Source organism: Eumetopias jubatus, unplaced genomic scaffold (assembly GCF_037043125.1).
Source record: "Eumetopias jubatus isolate StellerSeaLion01/CBP00866 unplaced genomic scaffold, mEumJub1_p1.0 scaffold_2, whole genome shotgun sequence".
In the NCBI taxonomy this organism is placed as follows: Eukaryota; Metazoa; Chordata; class Mammalia; order Carnivora; family Otariidae; genus Eumetopias; species Eumetopias jubatus.
In genome coordinates, this window is record NW_028274808.1 from 103,635,438 (window position 1) to 103,659,630 (window position 24,193).

The 24,193-nt window shown below is 40.7% G+C and overlaps 1 protein-coding gene across 1 annotated transcript in view; it reads left to right on the plus strand.

Moving 5' to 3' along the window:
* The first annotated feature begins 920 nt into the window (after positions 1-920).
* Positions 921-24,193, plus strand: part of LOC114208201 (uncharacterized) — a 77,960-nt gene continuing 54,687 nt past the window's right edge. The window contains exons 1-4 of the mRNA XM_088021333.1: positions 921-947; positions 3,553-3,619; positions 6,720-6,908; positions 16,295-16,299. Of these exons, the coding sequence (XP_087877459.1) occupies positions 921-947; positions 3,553-3,619; positions 6,720-6,908; positions 16,295-16,299 (288 nt within the window). The remainder of the gene's footprint in view (positions 948-3,552; positions 3,620-6,719; positions 6,909-16,294; positions 16,300-24,193) is intronic.

Here is a 24,193-nt window from a genome sequence, read left to right on the forward strand (position 1 = left end):
CACTGTTTCTCAAAGGACACAGGCCTCGTTGCCTAATAATGGTATAAAAACTGTATGCATACTTGGTTACATATTGTCTTATTTTAAAATGTCTTTTGAAATTCGGATAGTTTTATAGATATCATCTCAGATTCCTATCAATCCCTTTCAGATAATTTTCAATAACTGTTTTCCTTGTTGTATGGAGCAGTCTCTCAATATAAGGTGTGATAGAGAGCTATTATAAGTAACTACTCACTGTCAGAGTTGTGAATGGAATATAAACTTCTAAAATTTTCAGTCTCATTTCCTAGACTCATCGGTTTTATTTGTCTCAACAGATTTCAACAATGGAAATCTTAGTAACCATGATGACACAAAGAAAGTACTGACTAAATAGTAGTTTTTTTAAAAAAATGTCTGTCACAGACAGTTCTTATTCTGATTTTGCTGAAACTGAGTATGTAATTGCAAAGAAATAAATCCATACTGTAAAAACACAACTCAGGAAGAGAGAAAATTATCTAGCTCCTCCTTTTTAAACTATCTCCCCCATCTATTTTGGAAATAGCCTTATGGAGCTGAGGGTCAGCTCATGACCCCTTGTGGAATTCTGTTTTTCTCTTTCTTGCTTAAGCTGCTATATTTTGTAAGCCACAAATCCTTGAAGGGAAATATATGTTTTACTGAAATGTTTCCTACTAGCTTCATGTTATGTAAAGAAATGAAAATATAATTAAGGATGTGTGCTCTACATATGCTTTACTTTGTCATTAACTGAAAACAAGCTTTGCTTTGAGAGTATGGATAATAATTTGACAATAATTATTTGGTTACCTGCTTTAAATTTTTAAAAATTTATAGCAATTTTTCTTATTTCTTTTTTACAGTCTGTAACTGTAACAGTAACAAATTCAGACACAGCAAATGACATTATCAACATGTCATTACCAATGCTAGGAATAACTGTAAGTTGCCTTGCAAACTATTTTTAATTTAAAAACCAACTTTGACTTTTGAGATTTGTGTGTGTGTGTGTGTTGTGTACCTCCCATTATAAGACAGCTGATTATTATAGATATCATAGTTATATTTTGTCCCCCAGATTTAGAAATTGAAGGCAGCAAAGCTATATTATTAGCCTATACATGGGTGCTCTTCTTGTCTTCCCATTTTAAATTTTCTGCGAATTCAAAATCATAGCATAAAATTGGGCTATAATTTTAGAGTGCTAATAACAACATGCAGTTTATTGTATATATTTTATATGCAGACAATAAAATATTTCTAAGTTTCTAAATATCTCCTCCTCTATAGGACTCTTCTCTCTGTGTCTTTGTTCCTGATTCCTCCCCATCCCTATTTACCCTGGTCATCACCCAAGGTAGATGAATCCCAGTTAGATGAATCCTAAATTACATGTTTTATTGTACATTTTGACATAAAGACCACCTGGCTAGAAGCTACCTCCTCTTGATGCAGTTCCTTCAGATGAGGTGGCTCACACCCCTTATGAACTGGTAAAGAGGACAAGTTCTGAATAAGACCATGGATCTGGGGGCAGTTGCGTACAAATCACTTTCATCTTGTTTTGGTTTTAACTGTCTGTTCCTTTATGTTTTGATGGTGCTGGTGTGAGTTGTCGGATTTTTTTTTTTTTTTTTTTGAAGAAAGACATGGACGTATTTGAGGATGAGATTTTCTAAGGGAAAAGAGAGGGAGAGTGACAGTCAGATGGACAGAACTGAAGGGAGCACTTGTAAAGCACAGCTTCTTATATAAAATCCTCTATAAATGCAAAAATGTCTTGCTATTATGACATGACATAATTACAAGATTCTTACTTAAATTCTGTCTGACCCAATGGTATAATAAAGCCCCTTAAAAATTCAGAGCAACCAGAATTTGGCATAAGAAATCAATGATTTCTGTACAAACAAAATTTAATAATATATCTGAAATAAAATTGAATTTATATGTACTGAGTAAAGCACATATCTACACTGATTTATAACCTGTATGATATATATACCCTAAATAGGAATTAAGTCTTAGAAAGAGAGTGAGTGGTTTTAGGGATGAAGTTGGGGAGATTGATTAATGATGAAGCTCATTTTATTTCATGTTTGTGATTTTCCTTTGCATAAAGTGATCAATTTCACCACACAAAAAATTTCTGTTTTAATGAAGAATTGGGGTTATTTGGCTTTATGTATGCCTGATTTAAGGGATTCCAGCATAGCATTTCCAAACCCTACCCTACCTTATTAGCTCTCACTTCTTATTTGCAATACAATTCTGAGCAGATTTAGCTACGTGTGTGTGTCTGTGTGTCTGCGTGTGTCTGTGTGTGTCTGTGTGTGTGTCTGTGTGTGTCTGTGTGTCTGTGTCTGTGTGTCTGTGTGTGTCTGTGTGTGTCTATGTGTCTGTGTGTGTCTGTGTCTGTGTGTCTGTGTGTGTCTGTGTGTGTGTCTATGTGTCTGTGTGTGTCTGTGTGTCTGTGTGTCTGTGTGTGTCTGTGTGTCTGTGTGTGTCTGTGTCTGTGTGTCTGTGTGTGTCTGTGTGTCTGTGTGGGTGTCTGTGTCTGTGTCTGTGTGTGTGTGTCTGTGTGTCTGTTTGTGTCTGTGTGTCTGTTTGTGTGTGTGTCTGTGTGTCTGTGTGTCTGTATGTGTCTGTGTGTCTGTGTGTCTGTGTGTGTCTGTGTGTCTGTGTCTGTGTGTCTGTGTGTGTCTGTGTCTGTGTCCATACCTATCCTATGACCTTTCTTCATAAAGGTAAGACCATGATTTTTAATCAGGAGTCAAGGGCAAGCATAGTACCTATCACCAACAACTCCATGTCAAACATTTTTTGCTTTAGTCTCCTGGAAGACTCTCTAAAATAGTTCAGTGATCTTTATCATTTAGATGTGTTTGTTTCAAGTAGGACTTCCAGGTTTACTGGGCGGTAATTCTGCTGGGAGTAATTGTTTTCTGCATCTGATATGTTGTCTAGGTTAGAGTCCTTCTTTCTCTCCCTGAAGTGGGGCTTGCCTGCACCAAAGCCAGTGGCTGACTTCAGTCCACTATCTCCTCAAGGCCTCTTGGGCATTTGTCTCCTTTTGCTCAAGGCTGTTGAGCTATTGATGCCTTTCAAGTTACTTTGCTCAGGAATAGTCATAGCAGGGTATATGGCTCTCTGGACAATATGCATGTCAGGGCAGGGACATTTGGTGGCAAAAGCCAACATTATCCAAGGAATCTAGAGACAGTGGAAGGCAGGCCTCTGAGATTAGAACTTTCCTCCTTAGTGAAGGGGCACAACTGTGATTTCTTACGCCATGGGCCACCCACACAGTGAGGGGCTGATTGTACTGTGGTTTCCTGGCCTTTATCAAAAATGACAAGAACCTGGGACGGTCCACTGGAGGCTATGAGGGAACAAGTTAACAAGTACTGTAGCTACCCCCATGGACGAAATAGCATTTATATTGGCCCCAATTCTTTCTTTCTGGAAACACAGAAATGCAAGGAAATGTGTTCTTCAAGTACTGTGAAAGATTTGTTATGATGCATAGTTCTTTTTGTTTCCAAGGGCTCTGAGAAGGACTACCAGCTGTGGGTGAGTGCTGGCAAGGAAGCGTCCCCACACCCACTCATTGGTAAGTGTCAGGGAAAATCTAAGATGGGATTGATTAGGTTCAAAATTGTAACTCTACATCTCAAAGTAATGGTTGTTCTGTCTTAAGCTTAAATACCCTTAAAAGTGAAAATCACATGCAATATTCACTCTCACGTTTATTAAAGAATTACCAGGTACTTACTTTTTCCCCGGCACAGAGGACATCTCTTCATTCATCAGCTTAAGGTCTAGTTAGGGAGAGAAATGTAAGTTTTTCATTTCTACTTCATTTTACCTGACAGAGTTGTCTTAAAAATTGTTTTGTTTATTGTTTACTTACTTATTTACTCACTTAGGTATGAAAGCAAAATGAATTGGAATTTCTTTTTCCCATACATTTATTTTTCATATTCCAGTCTTGAATTCCAGTTCCTAACAACTAAATAAGCCTCTATTTTGTGAGAATCCGCTAAAATCCAATCATGTCTCTGAATCCAGGTATAGGTATGTATTTAACACCTGCTCTGTGCCCAGAAGTTTTCTCAGCATCATAAAGAAAATGAGATAATCACATTTAAACTCCTCAAGTCTTCACTGACTAAACTACCTGCACTTTGCTGTTTCTCAGGCTTTTTCCATCACTGTTCTTAAGGTTGTTGATAAACAGATTATACCTCCCCTAAAATAGTTACTAGCACAAGTTCTCTATAAAAAAAAAAAATCTTTGGATTAGCAAAATTGTTCAGTGCTTACCAGAAATAGAAGGATTAAAAAACAAGAGAAAAAAGAGAGGATCTGTAGCAGACCTTGAAGTATAGTAATGTATGGTAATGGTGACAATGATATCTGCTAGAAATCTTAGAGCATTCCTTCTTACATGCATTTTTTTTTTTTATCTTTTTAATAATCCTGTGAGGTGGGATGCCTGGGTGGCTCAGTTAAGTGTCTGCCTTTGGCTCAGGTCATGATTCCAGGGTCCTGGGCTCCTTGCTCGGTGGGGAGCTGCTTCTCCTTCGTCCTGGCGCTCCCCCTGCTTGTGCTCTCTCTCTCTGACAAATAAATAAATAAAGGGCTGCTGGAGTGGGGGTGGAGTGGGAGGGATGGGGTGGCTGGGTGATAGACATTGGGGAGGGTATGTGCTATGGTGAGTGCTGTGAATTGTGCAAGACTGTTGGATCACAGATCTGTACCTCTGACACAAATAATGCAATATATGTTAAGGAAAAAAAAAGAAGATAGCAGGAGGGGAAGAATGAAGGGGGGTAAATCGGAGGGGGAGACGAACCATGAGAGAGGATAGACTCTGAAAAACAAACTGAGGGTTCTAGAGGGGAGGGGGTTGGGGGGATGGGTTAGCCTGGTGATGGGTATTAAAGAGGGCACGTTCTGCCTGGAGCACTGGGTGTTATGCACAAACAATGAATCATGGAACACTACATCACAAACTAATGATGTAATGTATGGTGATTAACATAACAATAAAAAATTTAAAGAAAAGAGGTGCCAGCCACATAGGAGGCGTGATCCCAACCACTGGGATCTTCAGGAATGTATGTGTAACTCCTTCTTGTTCAAAACCATTTGGATAAAATAAAATATACCCTTTTAAAAAATAATAATAAAAAATAAAAAATAAATAAAATCTTAAAAAGAAAATAATCCCGTGAAGCTATTACTCTTTTTCAAGTTATCTAAAGAATATTTTCAAGTGATCTGGAAATCTAAACAACCAATTTCTTTGTATGAAATGTATATTCCCAGTCTTAGAATACAGAGAGTCACCAAGCGCATAGCTGAGGAAAAAATCCCCCCCACCATTTCGTGTTTCGTATTAATATTGACATCTCTGTAAAAGTCGGCCAACAACAAAAAGGAAAAAAGTCAAATACTTAAATATATTTATTTTAATAAAGTGCATTAATTTAGGTAAAACAATATAGATGATAACTTTTTAGACTTTGAGCAGCTTCACACACCAAGACAGCTCTAAGGAATCCGGAGAGCCTGTCATCCATGATGATCCATTAGCACTAATATTCAAAATGCATTTTTTAACAATGCTCTCAATTCTCAATTGCGGATTATCTCCTGGTTATCTTGGTGATTTGGTTGTATTGCTGTCGTACGTAGAAGCTTCTTTTTCCTTAAAAGAGGGAAGTCACTGTGATTCTTGTGAACACATCACTGACACTGCATCTATGACAGATGAAAAGGAACAGCAAAAGCTCCCCAAGTTACATTCAATAATAAATCAGAAATGACAGAAAGAGAACTTCCATTCTGTTCTTAAAAAATGAGATCCATATCATATAGCACAGGACCTTTGAGAATTCTATAGAGAGGAAACAATTTAAAGCATACAAGAACAAAACAAATCACTTGGCAGGCAACTCTCACTGACTCTGGGTGCAGTTTTCCACTCTGTAAACATCGTTTTGCACTTTGCTTCTGGGTTCCCAACACTGTGCAGCCTTCCCTCTGATCATCACCTGGCAGGACTCCCCTTGGAGGAAGGGCAGTAGTGGGAGGGAAGTAAAAAGCATAAAGGCAACCCATCCCACTGCCCTTGAGTAGCTCTGGCTCTAGAAATTGACAAAAGGAAATGAAAAAAATCTGTTCAACTGACATTATGTGAGAGAGAATAGCAATTCTTAATATATATGTTCAATTATTTAAAAAATATTAACCACCAATGCTTATTAATATATTTACTCTGATCCTTATAAGTCTGTGTGAGGGCAAACATTTCAAAGGATGAATGTAAGGCTCAGAGGGGTCAAGTAATTCGCCTAAGATGTGCAGATCTCGTTAGTGTCAAGGCAGAAACTAGAAGGCCTTAAATATTCTCAGATGGAAACACAGCAAAAGTCAGCATTGTGCAATGCACTGTTGAATCTATGTATTCCAAGTAAAGTAACATGCTTTAATTTTTTTTTCTCTTTTTAAAATCTTCCTTGGGCACCTGCTTTTTGCAGGGTGTCCCCAACAAGAGCGAAAATGATGCTCACTCAGGAGGCACTTCTTTATCCAGAAGCCCCAGGAGAACAGCAGCATATACCAGTGTGATGCATACACTCATGGTAAGGGGGATTTGATTAGAGCCATCACCATCAGCCGGAATCTATATTTTTTTCATATAGGACATGAACATCCCTATGTAATTAAAATGAGCCATCTTCCATCTACCACACTGCTGCCGCAGACACCAGAGGACTCCATCTCTCCTTCCACCCTCCAGGAGTCCCTCCTTCTGGAGCAGGGGCTCGCAGAGATGCAAGGCCAGTTAATCCTGAAGCCCAGGCACCCAACCCAGAACAAGCAAGGGAGAGGTGAGCCCCTTCCCTTTCTTCAGGTGTCTTCTCTTGGCTCATGTCTCCACTCTTGACCACAAATTCAGGACACAGAGCTCACTCTCTCTGAGGGGTTGGGGAGGAATAGTAGAGGCAAGAACCCAAAAACTGCACAGAATCAAGCTTAGAGAAACCCAAAGATCTTAAGACCCAACTCACTTCGAAGAAGGTTGTGTGCTTATTTTAATTCTCCTAGGTAGACTGTTACTCCTTTCTCTGTATCCCCAGAATGCTTTCTACATATAATTATGTGAGTACACATCTGTGTGTCTTCTTAAAGCACAAGCTGTTTGTGACCTGGAAACAGGTCTTCCCCATTCCAGGGTTTTATCTAGTATCTCAGGCCATCACAGGATGGAATAAAATGACTGCATGGCTTAGACGCACCTGGAATGGAAGAACTCCAGTGGAGTAAAGAGTTACGGAACTGAATTGGATTTATTCTGGGCTTAGGCTGAAGTGGCCTTGGGGTTACAGTTAGAATTCAAGTCTCAATTCTGCCCCCACTTTCCATGTCTGCTTCAGACACAGGTCAAGGCTGGAGCTAGACTGAATGTCTACGGTCAGGGCTTTTTAATCTTCCTTCTTGCTATATTTTTCCCTACCATTCCAGTATTCTCCCATTGATATTTCTTTCTCTGATGAAAATGTGTTATTCATCAGAGAACTATTGGGCCAAAAGAAAGCATTTTATTGCTATTATTGTTATTCTAGAAGCACAAAGTTTCAAAAAAATTTTTTTCTTTAACTTTTTTATTGTTATGTTAATCACCATACATTACATCATTAGTTTGTGATGTAGTGTTCCAGGATTCGTTGTTTGTGCATAACACCCAGTGCTCCAGGCAGAACGTGCCCTCTTTAATACCCATCACTAGGCTAACCCATTCCCCCAAACCCCTCCCCTCTAGAACCCTCAGTTTGTTTTTCAGAGTCCATCATCTCTCATGGTTCGTCTCCCCCTCCGACTTACTCCCCTTCATTCTTCCCCTCCTGCTATCTTCTTCTTCTTTTTTTTTCTTAACATATATTGCATTATTTGTTTCAGAGGTACAGATCTGTGATTCAACAGTCTTGCACAATTCACAGCGCTCACCATAGCACATACCCTCCCCAATATGTATCACCCAGCCACCCCATCCCTCCCACCCCCCCACCACTCCAGCAACCCTCAGTTTGTTTCCTGAGAGTAAGAATTCCTCATATCAGTGAGGTCATATGATATATGTCTTTCTCTGATTGACTTATTCACTCAGCACAACACCCTCCAGTTCCATCCACATCGTTGCAAATGGCAAGATCTCATTCCTTTTGATGACTGCATAATATTCCATTGTGTATATATACCACCTCTTCTTTATCCACTCATCTGTTGATGGACATCTTGGCTCTTTCCACAGTTTGGCTATTGTGGACATTGCTGCTATAAACATTGGGGTGCACGTACCCCTTTGGATCCCTACATTTGTATCTTTGGGGTAAATATCCAGTAGTGCAATTGCTGGATTGTATGGTAGCTCTATTTTCAACTTTTTGAGGAACCTCCATACTGTTTTCCAGAGTGGTTGCACCAGCTTGCATTCCCACCAACAGTGTAGGAGGATTCCCCTTTCTCCGCATCCCCGCCAACATCTGTCGTTTCCTGACTTCTTAATTTTAGTCATTCTGACTGGTGTGAGGTGGTATCTCATTGAGGTTTTGATTTGGATTTCCCTGATGCCGAGCGATGTTGAGCACTTTTTCATGTGTCTGTTGGCCATTTGGATGTCTTCTTTGGAAAAATGTCTGTTCATGTCTTCTGCCCATTTCTTGATTGGATTATTTGTTCTTTGGGTGTTGAGTTGGATAAGTTCTTTATAGATTTTGGATACTAGCCCTTTATCTGATGTCATTTGCAAATATCTTCTCCCATTCTGTCGGTTGTCTTTTGGTTTTGTGGACTGTTTCTTTTGCTGTGCAAAAGCTTTTTATCTTGATGAAATCCCAATAGTTCATTTGTGCCCTGGCTTCCCTTGCCTTTGGCGATATTTCTAGGAAGAAGTTGCTGCGGCTGAGGTCAAAGAGGTTGCTGCCTGTGTTCTCCTCCAGGATTTTGCTGGACTCCTGTCTCACATTTAGGTCTTTCAACCATTTGGAGTCTATTTTTGTGTGGTGTAAGGAAATGGTCCAGTTTCATTCTTCTGCATGTGGCTGTCCAATTTTCCCAACACCATTTGTTGAAGAGACTGTCTTTCTTCCACTGGACATTCTTTCCTGCTTTGTCAAAGATGAGTTGAACATAGAGTTGAGGGTCCATTTCTGGGCTATCTATTCTGTTCCATTGATCTATGTGTCTGTTTTCATGCCACTACCATACTGTCTTGATGATGACAGCTTTGTAATAGAGTTGGAAGTCTGAAATTGTGATGCCGCCAGCTTTGCTTTTCTTTTTCAACATTCCTCTGGCTATTCGGGGTCTCTTCTGGTTCCATACAAATTTTAGGATTATTTGTTCCATTTCTTTGAAAAAAGTGGATGGTATTTTGATGGGGATTGCATTGAATGTGTAGACTGCTCTAGGTAGCATTGACATCTTCACAATGTTTGTTCTTCCAATCCATGAGTATGGAAGGTTTTTCCATTTCTTTGTGTCTTCCTCAATTTCATTCATGAGTATTTTATAGTTTTCTGAGTACAGATACATTGCTTCTTTGGTTAGATTTATTCCTACGTATCTTATGGTTTTGGGTGCAATTGTAAATGGGATTGACTCCTGAATTTCTCTCTCTTCTGTGTTGTTGTTGGTGTATAGGAATGCCACTGATTTCTGTGCACTGATTTTATATCCTGCCACTTTACTGAATTCCTGTATGAGATCTAGCAGTTTTGGGGTGGAGTCTTTTGGGTTTTCCACATACAGTATCATATCATCAGCGAAGAGTAAGAGTTTGACTTCCTCTTTGCCGATTTGGATGCCTTTGGTTTCTTTTTGTTGTCTGATTGCTGTGCCTAGGACTTCTAATACTATGTTGAATAGCAGTGGTGAGAGTGGACATCCCTGCCACATTCCTGACCTTAGTGGGAAAGCTTTCAGCTTTTCCCAATTGAGAATGATATTTGCTGTAGGTTTTTCATAGATAGTTTTTATGATATTGAGGTATGTACCCTCTATCCCTATACTCTGAAGAGTTTTGATCAAGAAAGGATGCTGTTCTTTGTCAAATGCTTTTTCTGCATCTACTGAGAGGATCATATGATTCTTGTTCTTTCTTTTGTTAATATATTGTATCACATTGATTGATTTGCGGATGTTGAACCAGCCTTGCAGCCCAGGGATAAATCCCACTTGGTCATGGTGAATAATCCTTTTAATGTACTGTTGGATCCTATTGGCTAGTATTTTGGTGAGAATTTTGGCATCCATGTTCATTAAGGATATTGGTCTGTAATTCTCCTTTTTGATGGGGTCTTTGTCTGGTTTTGGGATCAAGGTAATGGTGGCCTCATAAAATGAGTTTGGAAGTTTTCCTTCCATTTCTATTTTTTGGAAGAGTTTCAGGAGAATAGGTATTAATTCTTCTTGAAATGTCTGATAGAATTCCCCTGGGAAGCCATCTGGCCCTGGGCTTTTGTTTGTTGGGAGATTTTTGATGACTGCTTCAATTTCCTTAATGGTTATAGGTCTGTTCAGGTTTTCTATTACTTCCTGGTTGTAGTTGATACATCTCTAGGAATGCATCCATTTCTTCCAGGTTATCTAATTTGCTGGCATAGAGTTGCTCATAATATGTTCTTATAATTGTTTGTACTTCTTTGGTGTTGGTTGTGATCTCTCCTCTTTCATTCATGATTTTGTTGATTTGGGTCATTTCTCTTTGCTTTTTGATAAGTCTGGCCAGGGGTTTATCAATCTTGTTAATTCTTTCAAACAACCAGCTCCTAGTTTCATTGATCTCTTCTACTGTTCTTTTGGTTTGTATTTCATTGATTTCTGCTCCGATCTTTATTATTTCTCTTCTCCTGCTGGGTTTATGCTTTATTTGCTCTTCTTTCTCTAGCTCCTTTAGGTGTAGGGTTAGGTTGTGTATTTGAGACCTTTCTTATTTCTTGAGAAGGGCTTGTATTGCTATATACTTTCCTCTTAGGACTGCCTTTGCTGCATCCCAAAGATTTTGAACAGTTGTGTTTTCATTTTCATTTGTTTCCATGAATTTTTTTAATTCTTCTTTAATTTCCTGGTTGACCCATTCATTCCTTAGTAGGATGCTCTTTAGCCTCCATGTATTTGAGTTCTTTCCAACTTTCCTCTTGTGATTGAGTTCTAGTTTCAAAGCATTGTGGTCTGAAAATATGCAGGGAATAATCCCAACCTTTTGGTACCAGTTGAGACCTGATTTGTGACCTAGGATGTGAACTATCTTGGAGAATGTTCCATGGGCACTAGAGAAGAATGTGTATTCCGTTGCTTTGGGATGGAATGTTCTGAATATGTCTGTGAAGTCCATTTGGTCCAGTGTTTCATTTAAAGTCTTTATTTCCTTGTTGATCTTTTGCTTAGATGATCTGTCCATTTCAGTCAGGGGGGTGTTAAAAGTCCCCCACTATTTTTGTATTGTTCTCAATGTGTTTCTTTGCTTTTGTTATTAATTGCCATATGTAATTGGCTGCTCCCATGTTAGGGGCATAGATATTTACAATTGTTAGATCTTCTTGTTGGATAGACCCTTTAGGTAGGATATAATATCCTTCCTAATCTCTTATTACAGTCTTTGTTTTAAAATCTAATTTTAAATTGCCACCCCAGCTTTCTTTTGGTGTCCATTAGCATGGTAAATGGTTTTCCACCCCCTCACTTTCAATGTGGGGGTGTCTTTGGGTCTAAAATGAGTCTCTTGCAGACAGCATATTGATGGGTCTTGTTTTTTAATCCAATCTGATAGCCTGTGTCTTTTGATTGGGTCATTTAGTGCATTTACATTCAGGGTAACTATTGAAAGATATGAATTTAGTGCCAATGTATTGCCTGTAAGGTGACTGTTACTGTATATTGTCTGTGTTCCTTTCTGATCTATGCTGCTTTTAGGCTCTCTCTTTGCTTAGAGGACCCCATTCCAAAAATTTTATTTATTAATATTCATACCCTAATTTGAGCATTAGGAAACATTAACCCAAATCTTACCAGGACTGTTTAAGAAAGAATAGGTTTCTATAAAGTTAGCTTGTTTAGTCATTCCTATATTTTTCATGGCTATAGCAATATTTTTATTAGTAATAGTGGCAACATGAACTCCAACAGCAAATAATGTACATTATAAAACATCCAGCTAAGCCTGAAAATACCTTTGAGAAAGTATAGGACTCAATGTGTACTTATTTTCTGTATATACTCATAGAGTAGCTAGATATATAGCTTTGTACCAAAGGATACAACATTCTTCTTAAGAGCATTCCTCTTATTAAAGCTGAATAATGGAATATATTTGGGTAGTTTTAGAAATAATAAAACTAGGGTAAGAGTAGGTGACCCAGGTTGCATACAACAACTCAACTTACATATTAACATGTATCTTAAGCAAATTCATACATTCTGCTGTACAGGAATCTCCTCCTGGATTTAAGAATGTATTTGCTTTCTTTCTTCTCTCCTTTTAAAATGGTAGGGGTATCAATTTCAGGGCAGGAAGAAAGAGCCTTAGTTAAGTAAAGTGGTAGCAATCCTTCATGATTGCCTACCTTCTAGAGGTTGCAAAATCAAATAGAGAATGGGAGTGATGTCTGCTTTGGAGGGGGAAGAGACTGATGTCTAGACTGCCTGAGGCCCTCTGATCAAGGAAATTACTTTTACCAAGGCTGCCATGAGCCATGACTTGTGCTGAGTCGTACATTACATTTAGTTCAATGAGTTGTAGGCAGCAGCATTTATGTTAAAGTTGAGCAAACCAAAGCTTAAAAAATTTTGAGTAATCTAACTAAGTGGCAGAACCAGGATGCTTCTGGTTCTTAGATCCTGGTCTCTCTGGTCAAGTGCCATCAGTGTTCCCACACACATGAGTGGATATGGTGATGCACTCACTACATCCCAGAAAAGCCCAGTGGACAGGTGTTTATGGGTGTTTGGTGAAATGTTGCTCATTTGTTTATCCTTCTACAGCTTGGCTCCTCTGTGGACTTTTAAAGAATTCAGTTATTTAAGCAGATTATGTAAATGCAAATGTTAAGGTATCTTATAAGGAAAATATTCATAGCTGAGCAGTAGAAACTTTCAACTCAGCTTTTCACTGCGGATCACCTTTTCTTTGTAAAGCTCTTCTTTTGCATTCCTTTGATAGGGTATGTTGGGTAATTCAAAATCATCTCTGGAAATTGGGGATAAATCAGGCATTCATAATCTCTCATTGTTTTTCTTTTTGTGTTTTCTTTCAAGCCCTGTACTGGTTTGGTGTATATACATGTATGTTTGAGTATGTGTGAAGAATTGTGTGCAATTCATTGTGGATTAGACTCTTTTCAGTAAATATCAAACATAGTTTACAAAAAAAAAAATCATCTCTGGGTAGCTTGGTGGGGTATCACAAGAAAACACAGTCACCTGGAATCTTACCACATAGCATGTAATGACTATTTCCCAAGAACCCTGACTGCAGCAAGGCATTCTTGGGGATGGCCCAGAGCAGAGACACCAGAGGCTGCCTGAGAAGTGGGGTCAGGCGGGTCATGTCATGAAAGGCAGATCCTTTTGATCATAGAAAGATGAGCACTCAGGGGTGCCTGGGTGGCTCAGTCGTTAAGCGTCTGCCTTCAGCTCAGGTCATGATCCCAGGGTCCTGGGATTGAGCCCTGCATCGGGCTCCCTGCTCAGTGGGAGTCTGCTTCTCCCTCTCCCATTTCCCCCCCTGATTGTGTTCCCTCTCTCGCTGTCTCTCTCTGTCGAATAAATAAATAAAATCTTAAAAAAAAAAAAAAAAGTTGAGCACACAGAAAGCAAAAGAGGAAACCTAAGGCAGGAGGAGACTCACTGTGCAAGCAGATAATTACCAAACTCAGCTTGATTTGAATACCAAATCTTTTGAGCTTTTAAAATTGGATCTGACACCACTGAATCCACTAATCATACTTACCAACAGGAAACAAACAACAAGTTAAGTGCCTCATGATAAAGCACAAAAGACAGTAGATGGCATTGGAAGCATTGACACTAAGTCTAATCAAGTCTCTAGGATTAATCATCAGTTTCCAGGATCTGGGGAAGAACAGATTAAGATACCATAAGAATGGTATTGGCCAATTTCAAAACATGCAGGATTCTACACAACAAATGCCTCAGTTTCCCCCTTCTAGCCATTACAATGAATGTACTGTAGAATAGGAATGCTGAAAATAAGGTTAAGTGGGGTGCCTGGGTGGCTCACTTGTTAAGCGTATACCTTGGGCTCAGGTCATGATCCCAGTGTCCTGGGATGGAGCCAGGCATTAGGCTCCAGGCTCTGCAGGAAGCATACTTCTCCCTCTCCCGCTCCCCCAGCTTGTGTTCCCTCTGTTGCTGTCTCTCTATGTGTCAAAAACAAACACACACTTTAGAAAAAAAAAAAAAGAAGGTTAAGCAAATAAAAGAACAACAACTACTACTACTAATCTCACTTCTTCCCTAGATTGCAGCCGGAAGAGAGATAAAACATGTCCTTTAAGAACGTGGGCCATTCAAAAGGGCTCCACCACTTCCAAGGGGAACCAGTGCAGAGCCCCAACTTCTGGAAAGCCAGGACAGCTCTTTGGAGTTTCCCTCATGGATGTGTGTGATAAAGACAACCTGCCCACCCCGGTTCTGGTAGGTCATCTCATTTTGACTTCTACAGCCCTCCTAAGGTAGGGAAACTATGAGAGGCCAAGCGTCCTCATCCAAATCTATCCCCAAATGGAGAAGTCATTAGACAGCGCTGGGCTTTGACTGAGAAGCTCTGTTACTGTTATTTCAAAGAATGGAATCTGATTTAGGTACTGCAGAGTCATGAGGCGCATACAAGAGGAAAGGGCATTCTGCTCCATGCCACTTGGGTCATGTTTCCAAAAAGACCCACGTAGGACTGTTCAGATCAGTCAAAATGGACTCTGTGTCTGTGAGTCTCTGAGAGGCCACCTCGTCTTCCCACTCTCCCTTCACTGCCTTCCCGAACTCACAGTAGTCTCAAGTCTCCTTCAGCAGAGTCTACTCAGTCTAACAACTGCAAACATATGACACGAACATCAGGACGTATCCTCTGGCAAATAGGAATCCATTAATCCTAACAGAATATGTCAAACGAAAGCCACAGAGTTTGGACTGTGTTATCTCAAACTGGTGGACTGAACTGTCAGTGTTGACATTCACGGAGTATTCGGTATCTCTGCAAGCACTGTGTTGGATGTAGGGCACGTTCTGCTAGATATGAAGGAATGTATCATATTCGCTAGCAGGTGACATGCTAGCTACTACCCCAGTTCCTTGCATCACAGCAAATTTAGGGGGTAGCTAGGATTATCAACCTCCGCACTTCCCAAATGAATCAGAAAAGCCTCAGTACAGTACGTATGTGCCCCAGGTCACACAATAGATAAGTAGCATAATAGATTTCAGATCCGTTGCATTACCTGATTGCAGCCCTTATTAAATTTCTACACAGCAGGGAGAGGACATGAAGATAGAGCAAAAGACAATGAAAGACTCATGAGAAGGGAGTGTAATCAGAGAACGAGAAGAGGGTTTTTGAGCCTGATTTTAAAAGAGGGAAGGAAATAGAAGAAGTAGGAATGGAGTATACAGTCACTTAAAGAGAAATAAACACATGGGAAATGAGTATTTCCTAAATAGACTTCCATACTTGGGGGAAGAGCATCTATGTAAGGGAATAATGAGAAAAGAATGGGAAAGTAGGAAACAGACGGCGATTCCACAAAAGCCTTGAAGCAGAAAAGTTTGATTTAAAAGTGTAAATTCAATGGAAAGGAAAATCTGATTAAAATAAGTGTTTAAAATGTTTCAGTGTATGACTGTAAAATGGATTTTTGGGTAGAAAATATAGAGAGAGACACTGAAAAAAAAAAAAAAAAAATCCAGATCGACTTTCATCCTTCCCGCTCTAAAACAGTGTACCATCACATTCCCCCGCTCATTCAAAACGGAGGCAAGCTTGTGCTGAGGGTTTGTGGATATGACACGTCATATACTTTCCTTTTCTTCCTACAGGATATGCTTTCCTTTATTAATCAAAAGGGGCCACTCACAGAAGGCATCTTCAGAAAATCAGCCAATATAAAATCATGCAGAGTCCTAAAGGAGAAACTAAATTCTGGGGACAAAGTGAACCTGGACAGCCAATCTGTTCTTGTGGTCGCATCCGTCTTAAAGGTAGGGAAGGTTCCAGCATTGTCCACACACGAGTCACTGAAGCTATGATTAGGGTCCTTCATCATGACTGCTCGAGGACCATAATGGGCATAACAGATTAAGAACCTGACAAACTGAAAAGCGCTTGACAAAATCAAAATTTAAGGAAGCTACTTTAGGAGTTAAAAGCCCCATATGTTAGAAATACTTTCTGTTTTCACCCCACACCGCCCTCCCCACCTTCACTCCTGGAGACTCCATGCAAAATACTCATACTAAAATGACTACTAGTAATGATAGTAAATTTCAAAATACGCGCTTACACATACACAATTGTTTACCAAAGCAAACATCCTCACCACCCTCCTAATGAAGGCAAAGTTTCCAAAGGCAATAGAACAGAGAAAGAATTTAGTCCACCCACCGTGGCACTTATTACCAGCTCTGAACAACTCTATGTCAATGTAGTAATGACTACAATCTTAGAATCTCAGTCACATTTGGTCTTTCCTTGTCCCCCATTAATGTTCGACGATACGATAAAAGCAACGGTTCAGAAATGACTTAGGTAACCACTCCTACACTGGGGCCATAGCAATATCCACTAGTAATATACATATAGGCATCGCGAGGCAGGAGAAGAATGATGATACACTAGGTGGCAAGATGAGTGTTGCCCTCTGTCAGGTGCACGCATGGAATTGATTCTCTAGCAAGAGGCACTAGGTTCTTTCCTAATTCCGTGTTGTAAGCACCGACTAGGAAGAGGGTGAGCACTTGTGGGCATAGTGCTTAGACATTTCTAAAGTTTTCTCTTCCTAAAGTTGACTGATCTTGGTGGAGAATCAGACTCTGCACCCTTGGCCTTGATAATATCGTGTCAAACTAACTGGAGAATTGGCCTAAACTAGGAATGAATGTATCCTCAGGACCACAATGAGTCTGCCATTAGACTCTCGACTTTTGGACAGTTAAGAAAAGGAAGAATGAAGCAATTATGAGAGTAGCTTTCTTCCAGGGAGCACACATACCCCAAATCAGAAGACCTGGTTCTTTCCTAACATGTGTGCAAGAGCACACCTGTTTGTGTTTTGTTTGCTTCAGAACTTTCCTTGCTAGAATTAAGAGCTAGCACTGTGTCTAAAACAAGCAAAATGGGCATGTGTATTTCTGTCCAAGAAACTAACAGGATTTAGGATGGTCTATAGCCAGACCCTGTCAGTTTGTGGTACTTTGCACAAAAAAACACACGCAAAAAAACAAGTTCCAGATGACAGAAGGGAGCTTTATCTTCATTTCCACCACAGCCTAAGCTCTGCTTTTATGCTTCTAAGTTTTAGCGGGAGAAAATCCAAGCACCTGCTTCTGTGTGTGCAAGTCAATGGAGAGTCAGAGCCGAGCTCTTGACTGTGGGTCACAGTTTGGGGATCTGTGAAGGAAGTGGGGGCTGAACTGAAATTTTTAACTACATATTTTCTCTGTAATAGTTCCAGTACATATTTTCTATAATATCTATACATATTTCTTTATCTCCATAAGGATTTTCTTAGAAATATCCCAGGAAGTATATTTTCATCCGATCTCTATGACCAATGGCTCGGTGTTATTGATCAAGGGAGCGAAGAGGAGAAGATAACTGCAGCCCAGAGGTAATGATGCAACGATGACTCTCCTCTGGTCCCATCTCCAAAACACAGCCAACATACTATTAGGAAAATATTGGCTTACGTTTTGCAGCTTTGCCCACTAAACTCCTGACCAATGCCCAAGAGTTTCAATTCTTCCCACCCATGGGGGCCAGCTTCAGAATAGAGGCACGCTTTAGGGCTATTATTGTTCATCTCCTGACCTTACTAATGTGGAATCCTTGGCCGTTTTACACCTTCTGGATACATGAAACTGGTAGACGAAATCCATTGGTCCAAGAGAGATGCTAGAGCATCGGCTGCCAGGGGTATGCCCTTCATAGTCTGTCAAACATTTACCTAACCGGAGAAGTTTTTATCTGGCTCAGGAACTGAATTCAGTGAAACAATTTTGTATACATTCATGCCTGGAACTCTGCTACAGCGGGTTGTGTACTAGATATACAAGGATGTATCCTGGTCCCTGTCTCTGTACTTCCAGCCTCCTAAGTGGAGTGACTTGCCGAATTTAAAAGTGTATTTTTCTGACCTTAGGCTTTTAGCGCAGCTGCCAAGAGCAAATGTCGCTCTCGTGCGATACCTTTTTGGAGTGTTATACAACATTGAGCAACATTCCTCATCCAATCAGATGACAGCTTATAATTTATCAGTGTGTATAGCCCCAAGCATTCTTTGTCCACCTAATTCCTGCAGCTTGGAATTGGAAGGCAACTTCATCAAAAAGGTAATGAGAGCTCTCATTTTTGTCCCCCCGGGGGGTAGAATCCCTACTTTGAACCGGAAATGTGCAGCAGTAACTCTGATGGATGGAACTTTGTGAAGTGCACCTTCTCATTAGGCCCCTGTGGAGTGGCAGAGTTCTTTATCCTACTGTGGTGGGGTCTGGGAAGGGGTGTCGTTAAACGGGAAACTCGGAGCAGTTGAGTCACGTCTTCCCCATCCAGGAGACTAAACACTAGACTGACTAAACAAGACGGAGAAGAGTTGTGGGATACAATAGAAAAGGACCTGGGCCTTGGAGCTTCACAAGGCAAGGTTCAACTCTCAGCCTCATCCTTCAGGGACTTGTCACCTTGGGCAAAGCCGTGGTTTCCTCACTACACGATGGCGACAACACCCAGCTCCTCCGGTCACCACTGGCACCTCCTAGGTGGCTTGGGCAGTATGAGCACCCATGGCTCCAAACACACTGGCCTTCCTCTGCACATTGTGGCTCACTTCGAAAAACACTCGGCTGCTATTTCACCTCTGCTACGTCATACGGCAACTAGTAAAAGATTCCGGAACATCCTCATAAGATGACAGGTCTTCCCCAAGCTCACACAGAGAGCCAGCAGGAGGCAAAGCAATGCATGAGAAGGGACTGAAGTTAGACAGACAGATACGTTTTCTCTCCAGCTCTGTGGGTTTTCCCTCACGACCCCACAAAAATCTCTGCTTCCCAACTTTAAGATACTTCTTCATTTAAGAAACGGTTTTCTTAAGTTTTTGTTCCTACTTTATAAATTTTAATAAGATGTTATAGATCAGTTACGGCTCAATAAAACTGGAAACAAAATTTAAAATCAACAAATAAGTCAACTTTCATAAGGCAGGCTACTTTGAAAATTATCCTAGTTTTATGTATGTATGTACGTATGTATGTACGTATGTATGTATTTGTTTTTTTTGATGTGTATTTATTGAGAGAGGGAAAGAGAGAGCGTGAGCGGGGCAGGGGCAGAAGGAGAGGGAGAGGGAGAAGCCCAAGCAGATTCCCCACAGAGCACAGAGCCCAATGCTGGCTCCCTGTGGGGCTTGATCTCACCACCATGAGATCGTGAGCTGAGCCAAAATCAAGAGTCAGATGCTCAACTGAGGCACCCTGCAATTTATCCTAGTCTTAAAGATGCAGCCACTGATACCAAAATGTTAGCTATTAAACTAGGCCACGCATTATAACCTTAGCCCACTGATGAGCACTATTTTAAAATCTGTACCCAAAGTACACGGGAAAGTATCACGCTTTCTAAGTTATTTCTTAGAGAACTCTGGTTTCTATGTTTCCACTTCTTTATGATTTTATTTATTTACATGACAGAGAGAGACACAGCGAGAGAGAGAACACAAGCAGGGGGATTGGGAGAGGGAGCAGCAGGCTTCCCGCGGAGCAGGGAGCCCGATGTAGGGTTGGATCCCAGGACCCTGGGATCATGACCTGAGCCGAAGGCAGATGCTTTTCCGACTGAGCCACCCAGGCGCCCCTGGTTTCTGTGTATTTTTATCAACTCTGAATTTTTCTGGGAAGTCTTTCACATTTTTTCTTAGGTCCAAGGTCGATACACAAAATGTGATTTTTAACTATGCCCTATGAAAAAGAGCACCCCATTATTATCTTCTGTGTTACAGATTTCTCTTGTACAATTTCTCATTGAAAATTGCCTCAGGATATTCGGAGAAGACATCACTTCCCTCTTGGGAGAGAACTCAATGAGTCTTGATAACAGCGAGAAGGCTGCAGGTACCGTGAATAATTTAATTGGCTTTAGTGAGAAGCAGACAGCAAGGTTGCCAGGGGTCATGGGAGATGCTTAGACAGCGCTGTTCTGGAGCCCAGAGCATCGCCAGGGCAATGATTTCCATCTGCTCCTTCTTCCGAAGGCTGGCTCACAGGTCAAGGGAGGTTCCACACTGTTGTGAGACCAAAGAAAGGATAACATGAGGTCTCTCATTTCAAGAAGTTTCTAGTGTAGATCATAACGGCATTAGGACTCAACATGGTATGCTACCGTGTTTGGGAATTTTTTCTAACAAAATTCCAAATGGGTGCTAAATATCTATCTATCTATCTATCTATCTATCTATCTATCTATGTATAGATAGATAGAGAAAACATCATACATATAACTGTATTTATACATATAACTGGATACTTATACTATATAAATATATAAACATAATATATATATCTATGGGTAGTAGAGGTGCTCTGGTTGAAGCCAGAGTGAGGGGCCTTTCTTCCCCTCCCTCCTCTTTTTCTCAGGGGCTCTTGAGGCACCATAGGTTTCCAGTGCCCTTTGAAACGGGTTGAAAAGAACTGGCATCATTGAGAAAAAAGGACTTGACTCGATGTCAAACGACCTCTCCAGAATCTAAATTCCTGTGCCCCTGTTTTCCAGCTATATTATCTTTGGCCAGTTATTCTAGCTCAGTATTTGTTTATTCAGCTCTAAAATGTGGATAAAAATACTGTCTAAATCTTAGAATTGTTGTAAACATTAAATAAGTTGATGCATGTAAAATAAATTTCAAAAAAAAAAAAGCCATTAAGAGGACTAGGAGAAGTGTCCCTGAGACTAGAGAGCTAGTATTATTTGAGCCTAGCTCATCAGAGCTAACTGGCAGCAGTCCACCTTAGAAGGTCGACATTCCATTCAGAACCTGGAGACATGTATCATCAATCCCTCCATATTTTTGACATTTCTTGGTTTTATGACGTTTACCACATTGCTTTCAGGAAATCTTTAGGAAAACTTAAGTCATCAGGATTTAAGATGAGTCTGGGGCACCTGGGTGGCTCAGTCGTTAAGCGTCTGCCTTCGGCTCAGGTCATGATCAAGGGGCCCTGGGATCGAGGCCTGCATTGGGCTCCCTGCTCCGAGGGCAGCCTGCTTCTCCCTCTCCCCGTCCCCCTGCTTGTGTTCCCTCTCTCGCTGTCTCTCTCTCTCTGTCAAAAAATACATAAAATGTAAAAAAAAAAAAAAAAAATTGAAAAGCAAAAAAGAAGGTTAAGCGAATGAAAGAACAACTAAGACTACTAGTACTCTCACTTCTTCCTTAGACTCTGGCCAGAAGAGAGTTAAAATGCATGCCTTAGGAACCTGGGCCTTTCAGAAGGGCTCCAGAACTTGCCAGGGGAACCAGTGCAGAGTCCCACCTTCTGCAAAGCAAGGACAGCTCTTTGGAGTTTCCCTCATGGATGTGTGTGATAAAGAAAACCTGCCCACCCCGGTTCTGGTAGGTCATCTCATTTTGGTCTTTTCTAGCGCTCCTGAGGAGGGGAAACTCGGAGAGGCCAAGTGTCCTCATCCAAATCTATCCCCAAATGGAGAAGTCATTAGACAGCCCCTGGCTTTGGCTGAGAAGCTCTGTTACTGTTATTTAAAAGAATGGAATCTGATTAGGTACTGCAGAGTCATGAGGCGCGTACAACAGGACAGGGCATTCTGGTCCATTCCACTTGTGCCTTGTTTCCACAAAGACCCACGTAGGCCTGTTCAGATCAGTCAAAATGGACTCTGTGTCTGTGAGTCTCTGAGAGGCCACCTTGTCTTCCCACTCTCCCTTCACTGCCTTTCTGAACTCACACTAGTCTCAAGTCTCCTTCAGCGGAGTCTACTCAGTCTAACAACTGCAAACACCTGACACGAGCATCAGGACACATCCTCTGGCAAATAGGAATCCATTAATCCTAACAGAATATGTCAAACGAAAGCCACAGAGTTTGGCCTGTGTTATCTCAAACTGGTGGACTGAATTGTCAGTGTTGACATTCACGGAGTATTCGGTATCTCTGCAAGCACTGTGCTGGACGTAGGGCACATTCTGCTAGATATGAAGGAATGTATCATATTCACTAGCAGGTGACATGCTAGCTACTACCCCAGTTCCTTGCATCACAGCAAATTTAGGCGGTAGCTAGGATTATGAACCTCCGCACTTCCCAAATGAATCAGAAAAGCCTCAGGATAGTACGCATGTGCCCCAGCTCACACAATAGATAAGTAGCATAATAGACTTCAGCTCCGTTGCATTACCTGACTGCAGCCCTTATAGACTTTCTACACAGCAGGGAGAGGACATGAAGATAGAGCAAAAGACAATGAAAGACTCATGAGAAGGGAGTGTAATCAGAGAAGGAGAAGAGGGTTTTTGAGACTGATTTTAAGAGAGGGAAGGAAATAGAAGAAATAGGAATGGAGTATACAGTCACTTAAAGAGAAATAAACACATGGGAAATGAGTATTTCCTAAATAGACTTCCATACTTGGGGAAAGAGCATCTATGTAAGGGAATAATGAGAAAAGAATGGGAAAGTAGGAAAACAGACGGCGATTCCACAAAAGCCTTGAAGCAGAAAAGTTTGATTTAAAAGTGTAAATTCAATGGAAAGGAAAATCTGATTAAAATAAGAGTTTAAAATATTTCAGTGTATGACTGTAAAATGGATTTTTGTGTAGAAAATGTAGAGAGAGATACTGAAAAAAAAAACAAAAAAAAAACAATCCGGATTGACTTTCGTCCTTCCCGCTCTAAAACAGTGTACCATCACATTTCCTCGCTCGTTCAAAACGGAGGCAAGCTTGTGCTGTGGGTTTGTGGATATGAGACGCCATATACTTTCCTTTTCTTCCTACAGGATATGCTTTCCTTTATTAATCAAAAGGGGCCACTCACAGAAGGCATCTTCAGAAAATCAGCCAATATAAAATCATGCAGAGTCCTAAAGGAGAAACTAAATTCTGGGGACAAAGTGAACCTGGACAGCCAATCTGTTCTTGTGGTCGCATCCGTCTTAAAGGTAGGGAAGGTTCCAGCATTGTCCACACACGAGTCACTGAAGCTATGATTAGGGTCCTTCATCATGACTGCTCGAGGACCATAATGGGCATAATAGATTAAGAACCTGACAAACTGAAAAGCGCTTGACAAAATCAAAATTTAAGGAAGCTACTTTAGGAGTTAAAAGCCCCATATGTTAGAAATACTTTCTGTTTTCACCCCACACCGCCCTCCCCACCTTCACTCCTGGAGACTCCATGCAAAATACTCATACTAAAATGACTACTAGTAATGATAGTAAATTTCAAAATACGCGCTTACACATACACAATTGTTTACCAAAGCAAACATCCTCACCACCCTCCTAATGAAGGCAAAGTTTCCAAAGGCAATAGAACAGAGAAAGAATTTAGTCCACCCACCGTGGCACTTATTACCAGCTCTGAACAACTCTATGTCAATGTAGTAATGACTACAATCTTAGAATCTCAGTCACATTTGGTCTTTCCTTGTCCCCCATTAATGTTCGACGATACGATAAAAGCAACGGTTCAGAAATGACTTAGGTAACCACTCCTACACTGGGGCCATAGCAATATCCACTAGTAATATACATATAGGCATCGCGAGGCAGGAGAAGAATGATGATACACTAGGTGGCAAGATGAGTGTTGCCCTCTGTCAGGTGCACGCATGGAATTGATTCTCTAGCAAGAGGCACTAGGTTCTTTCCTAAT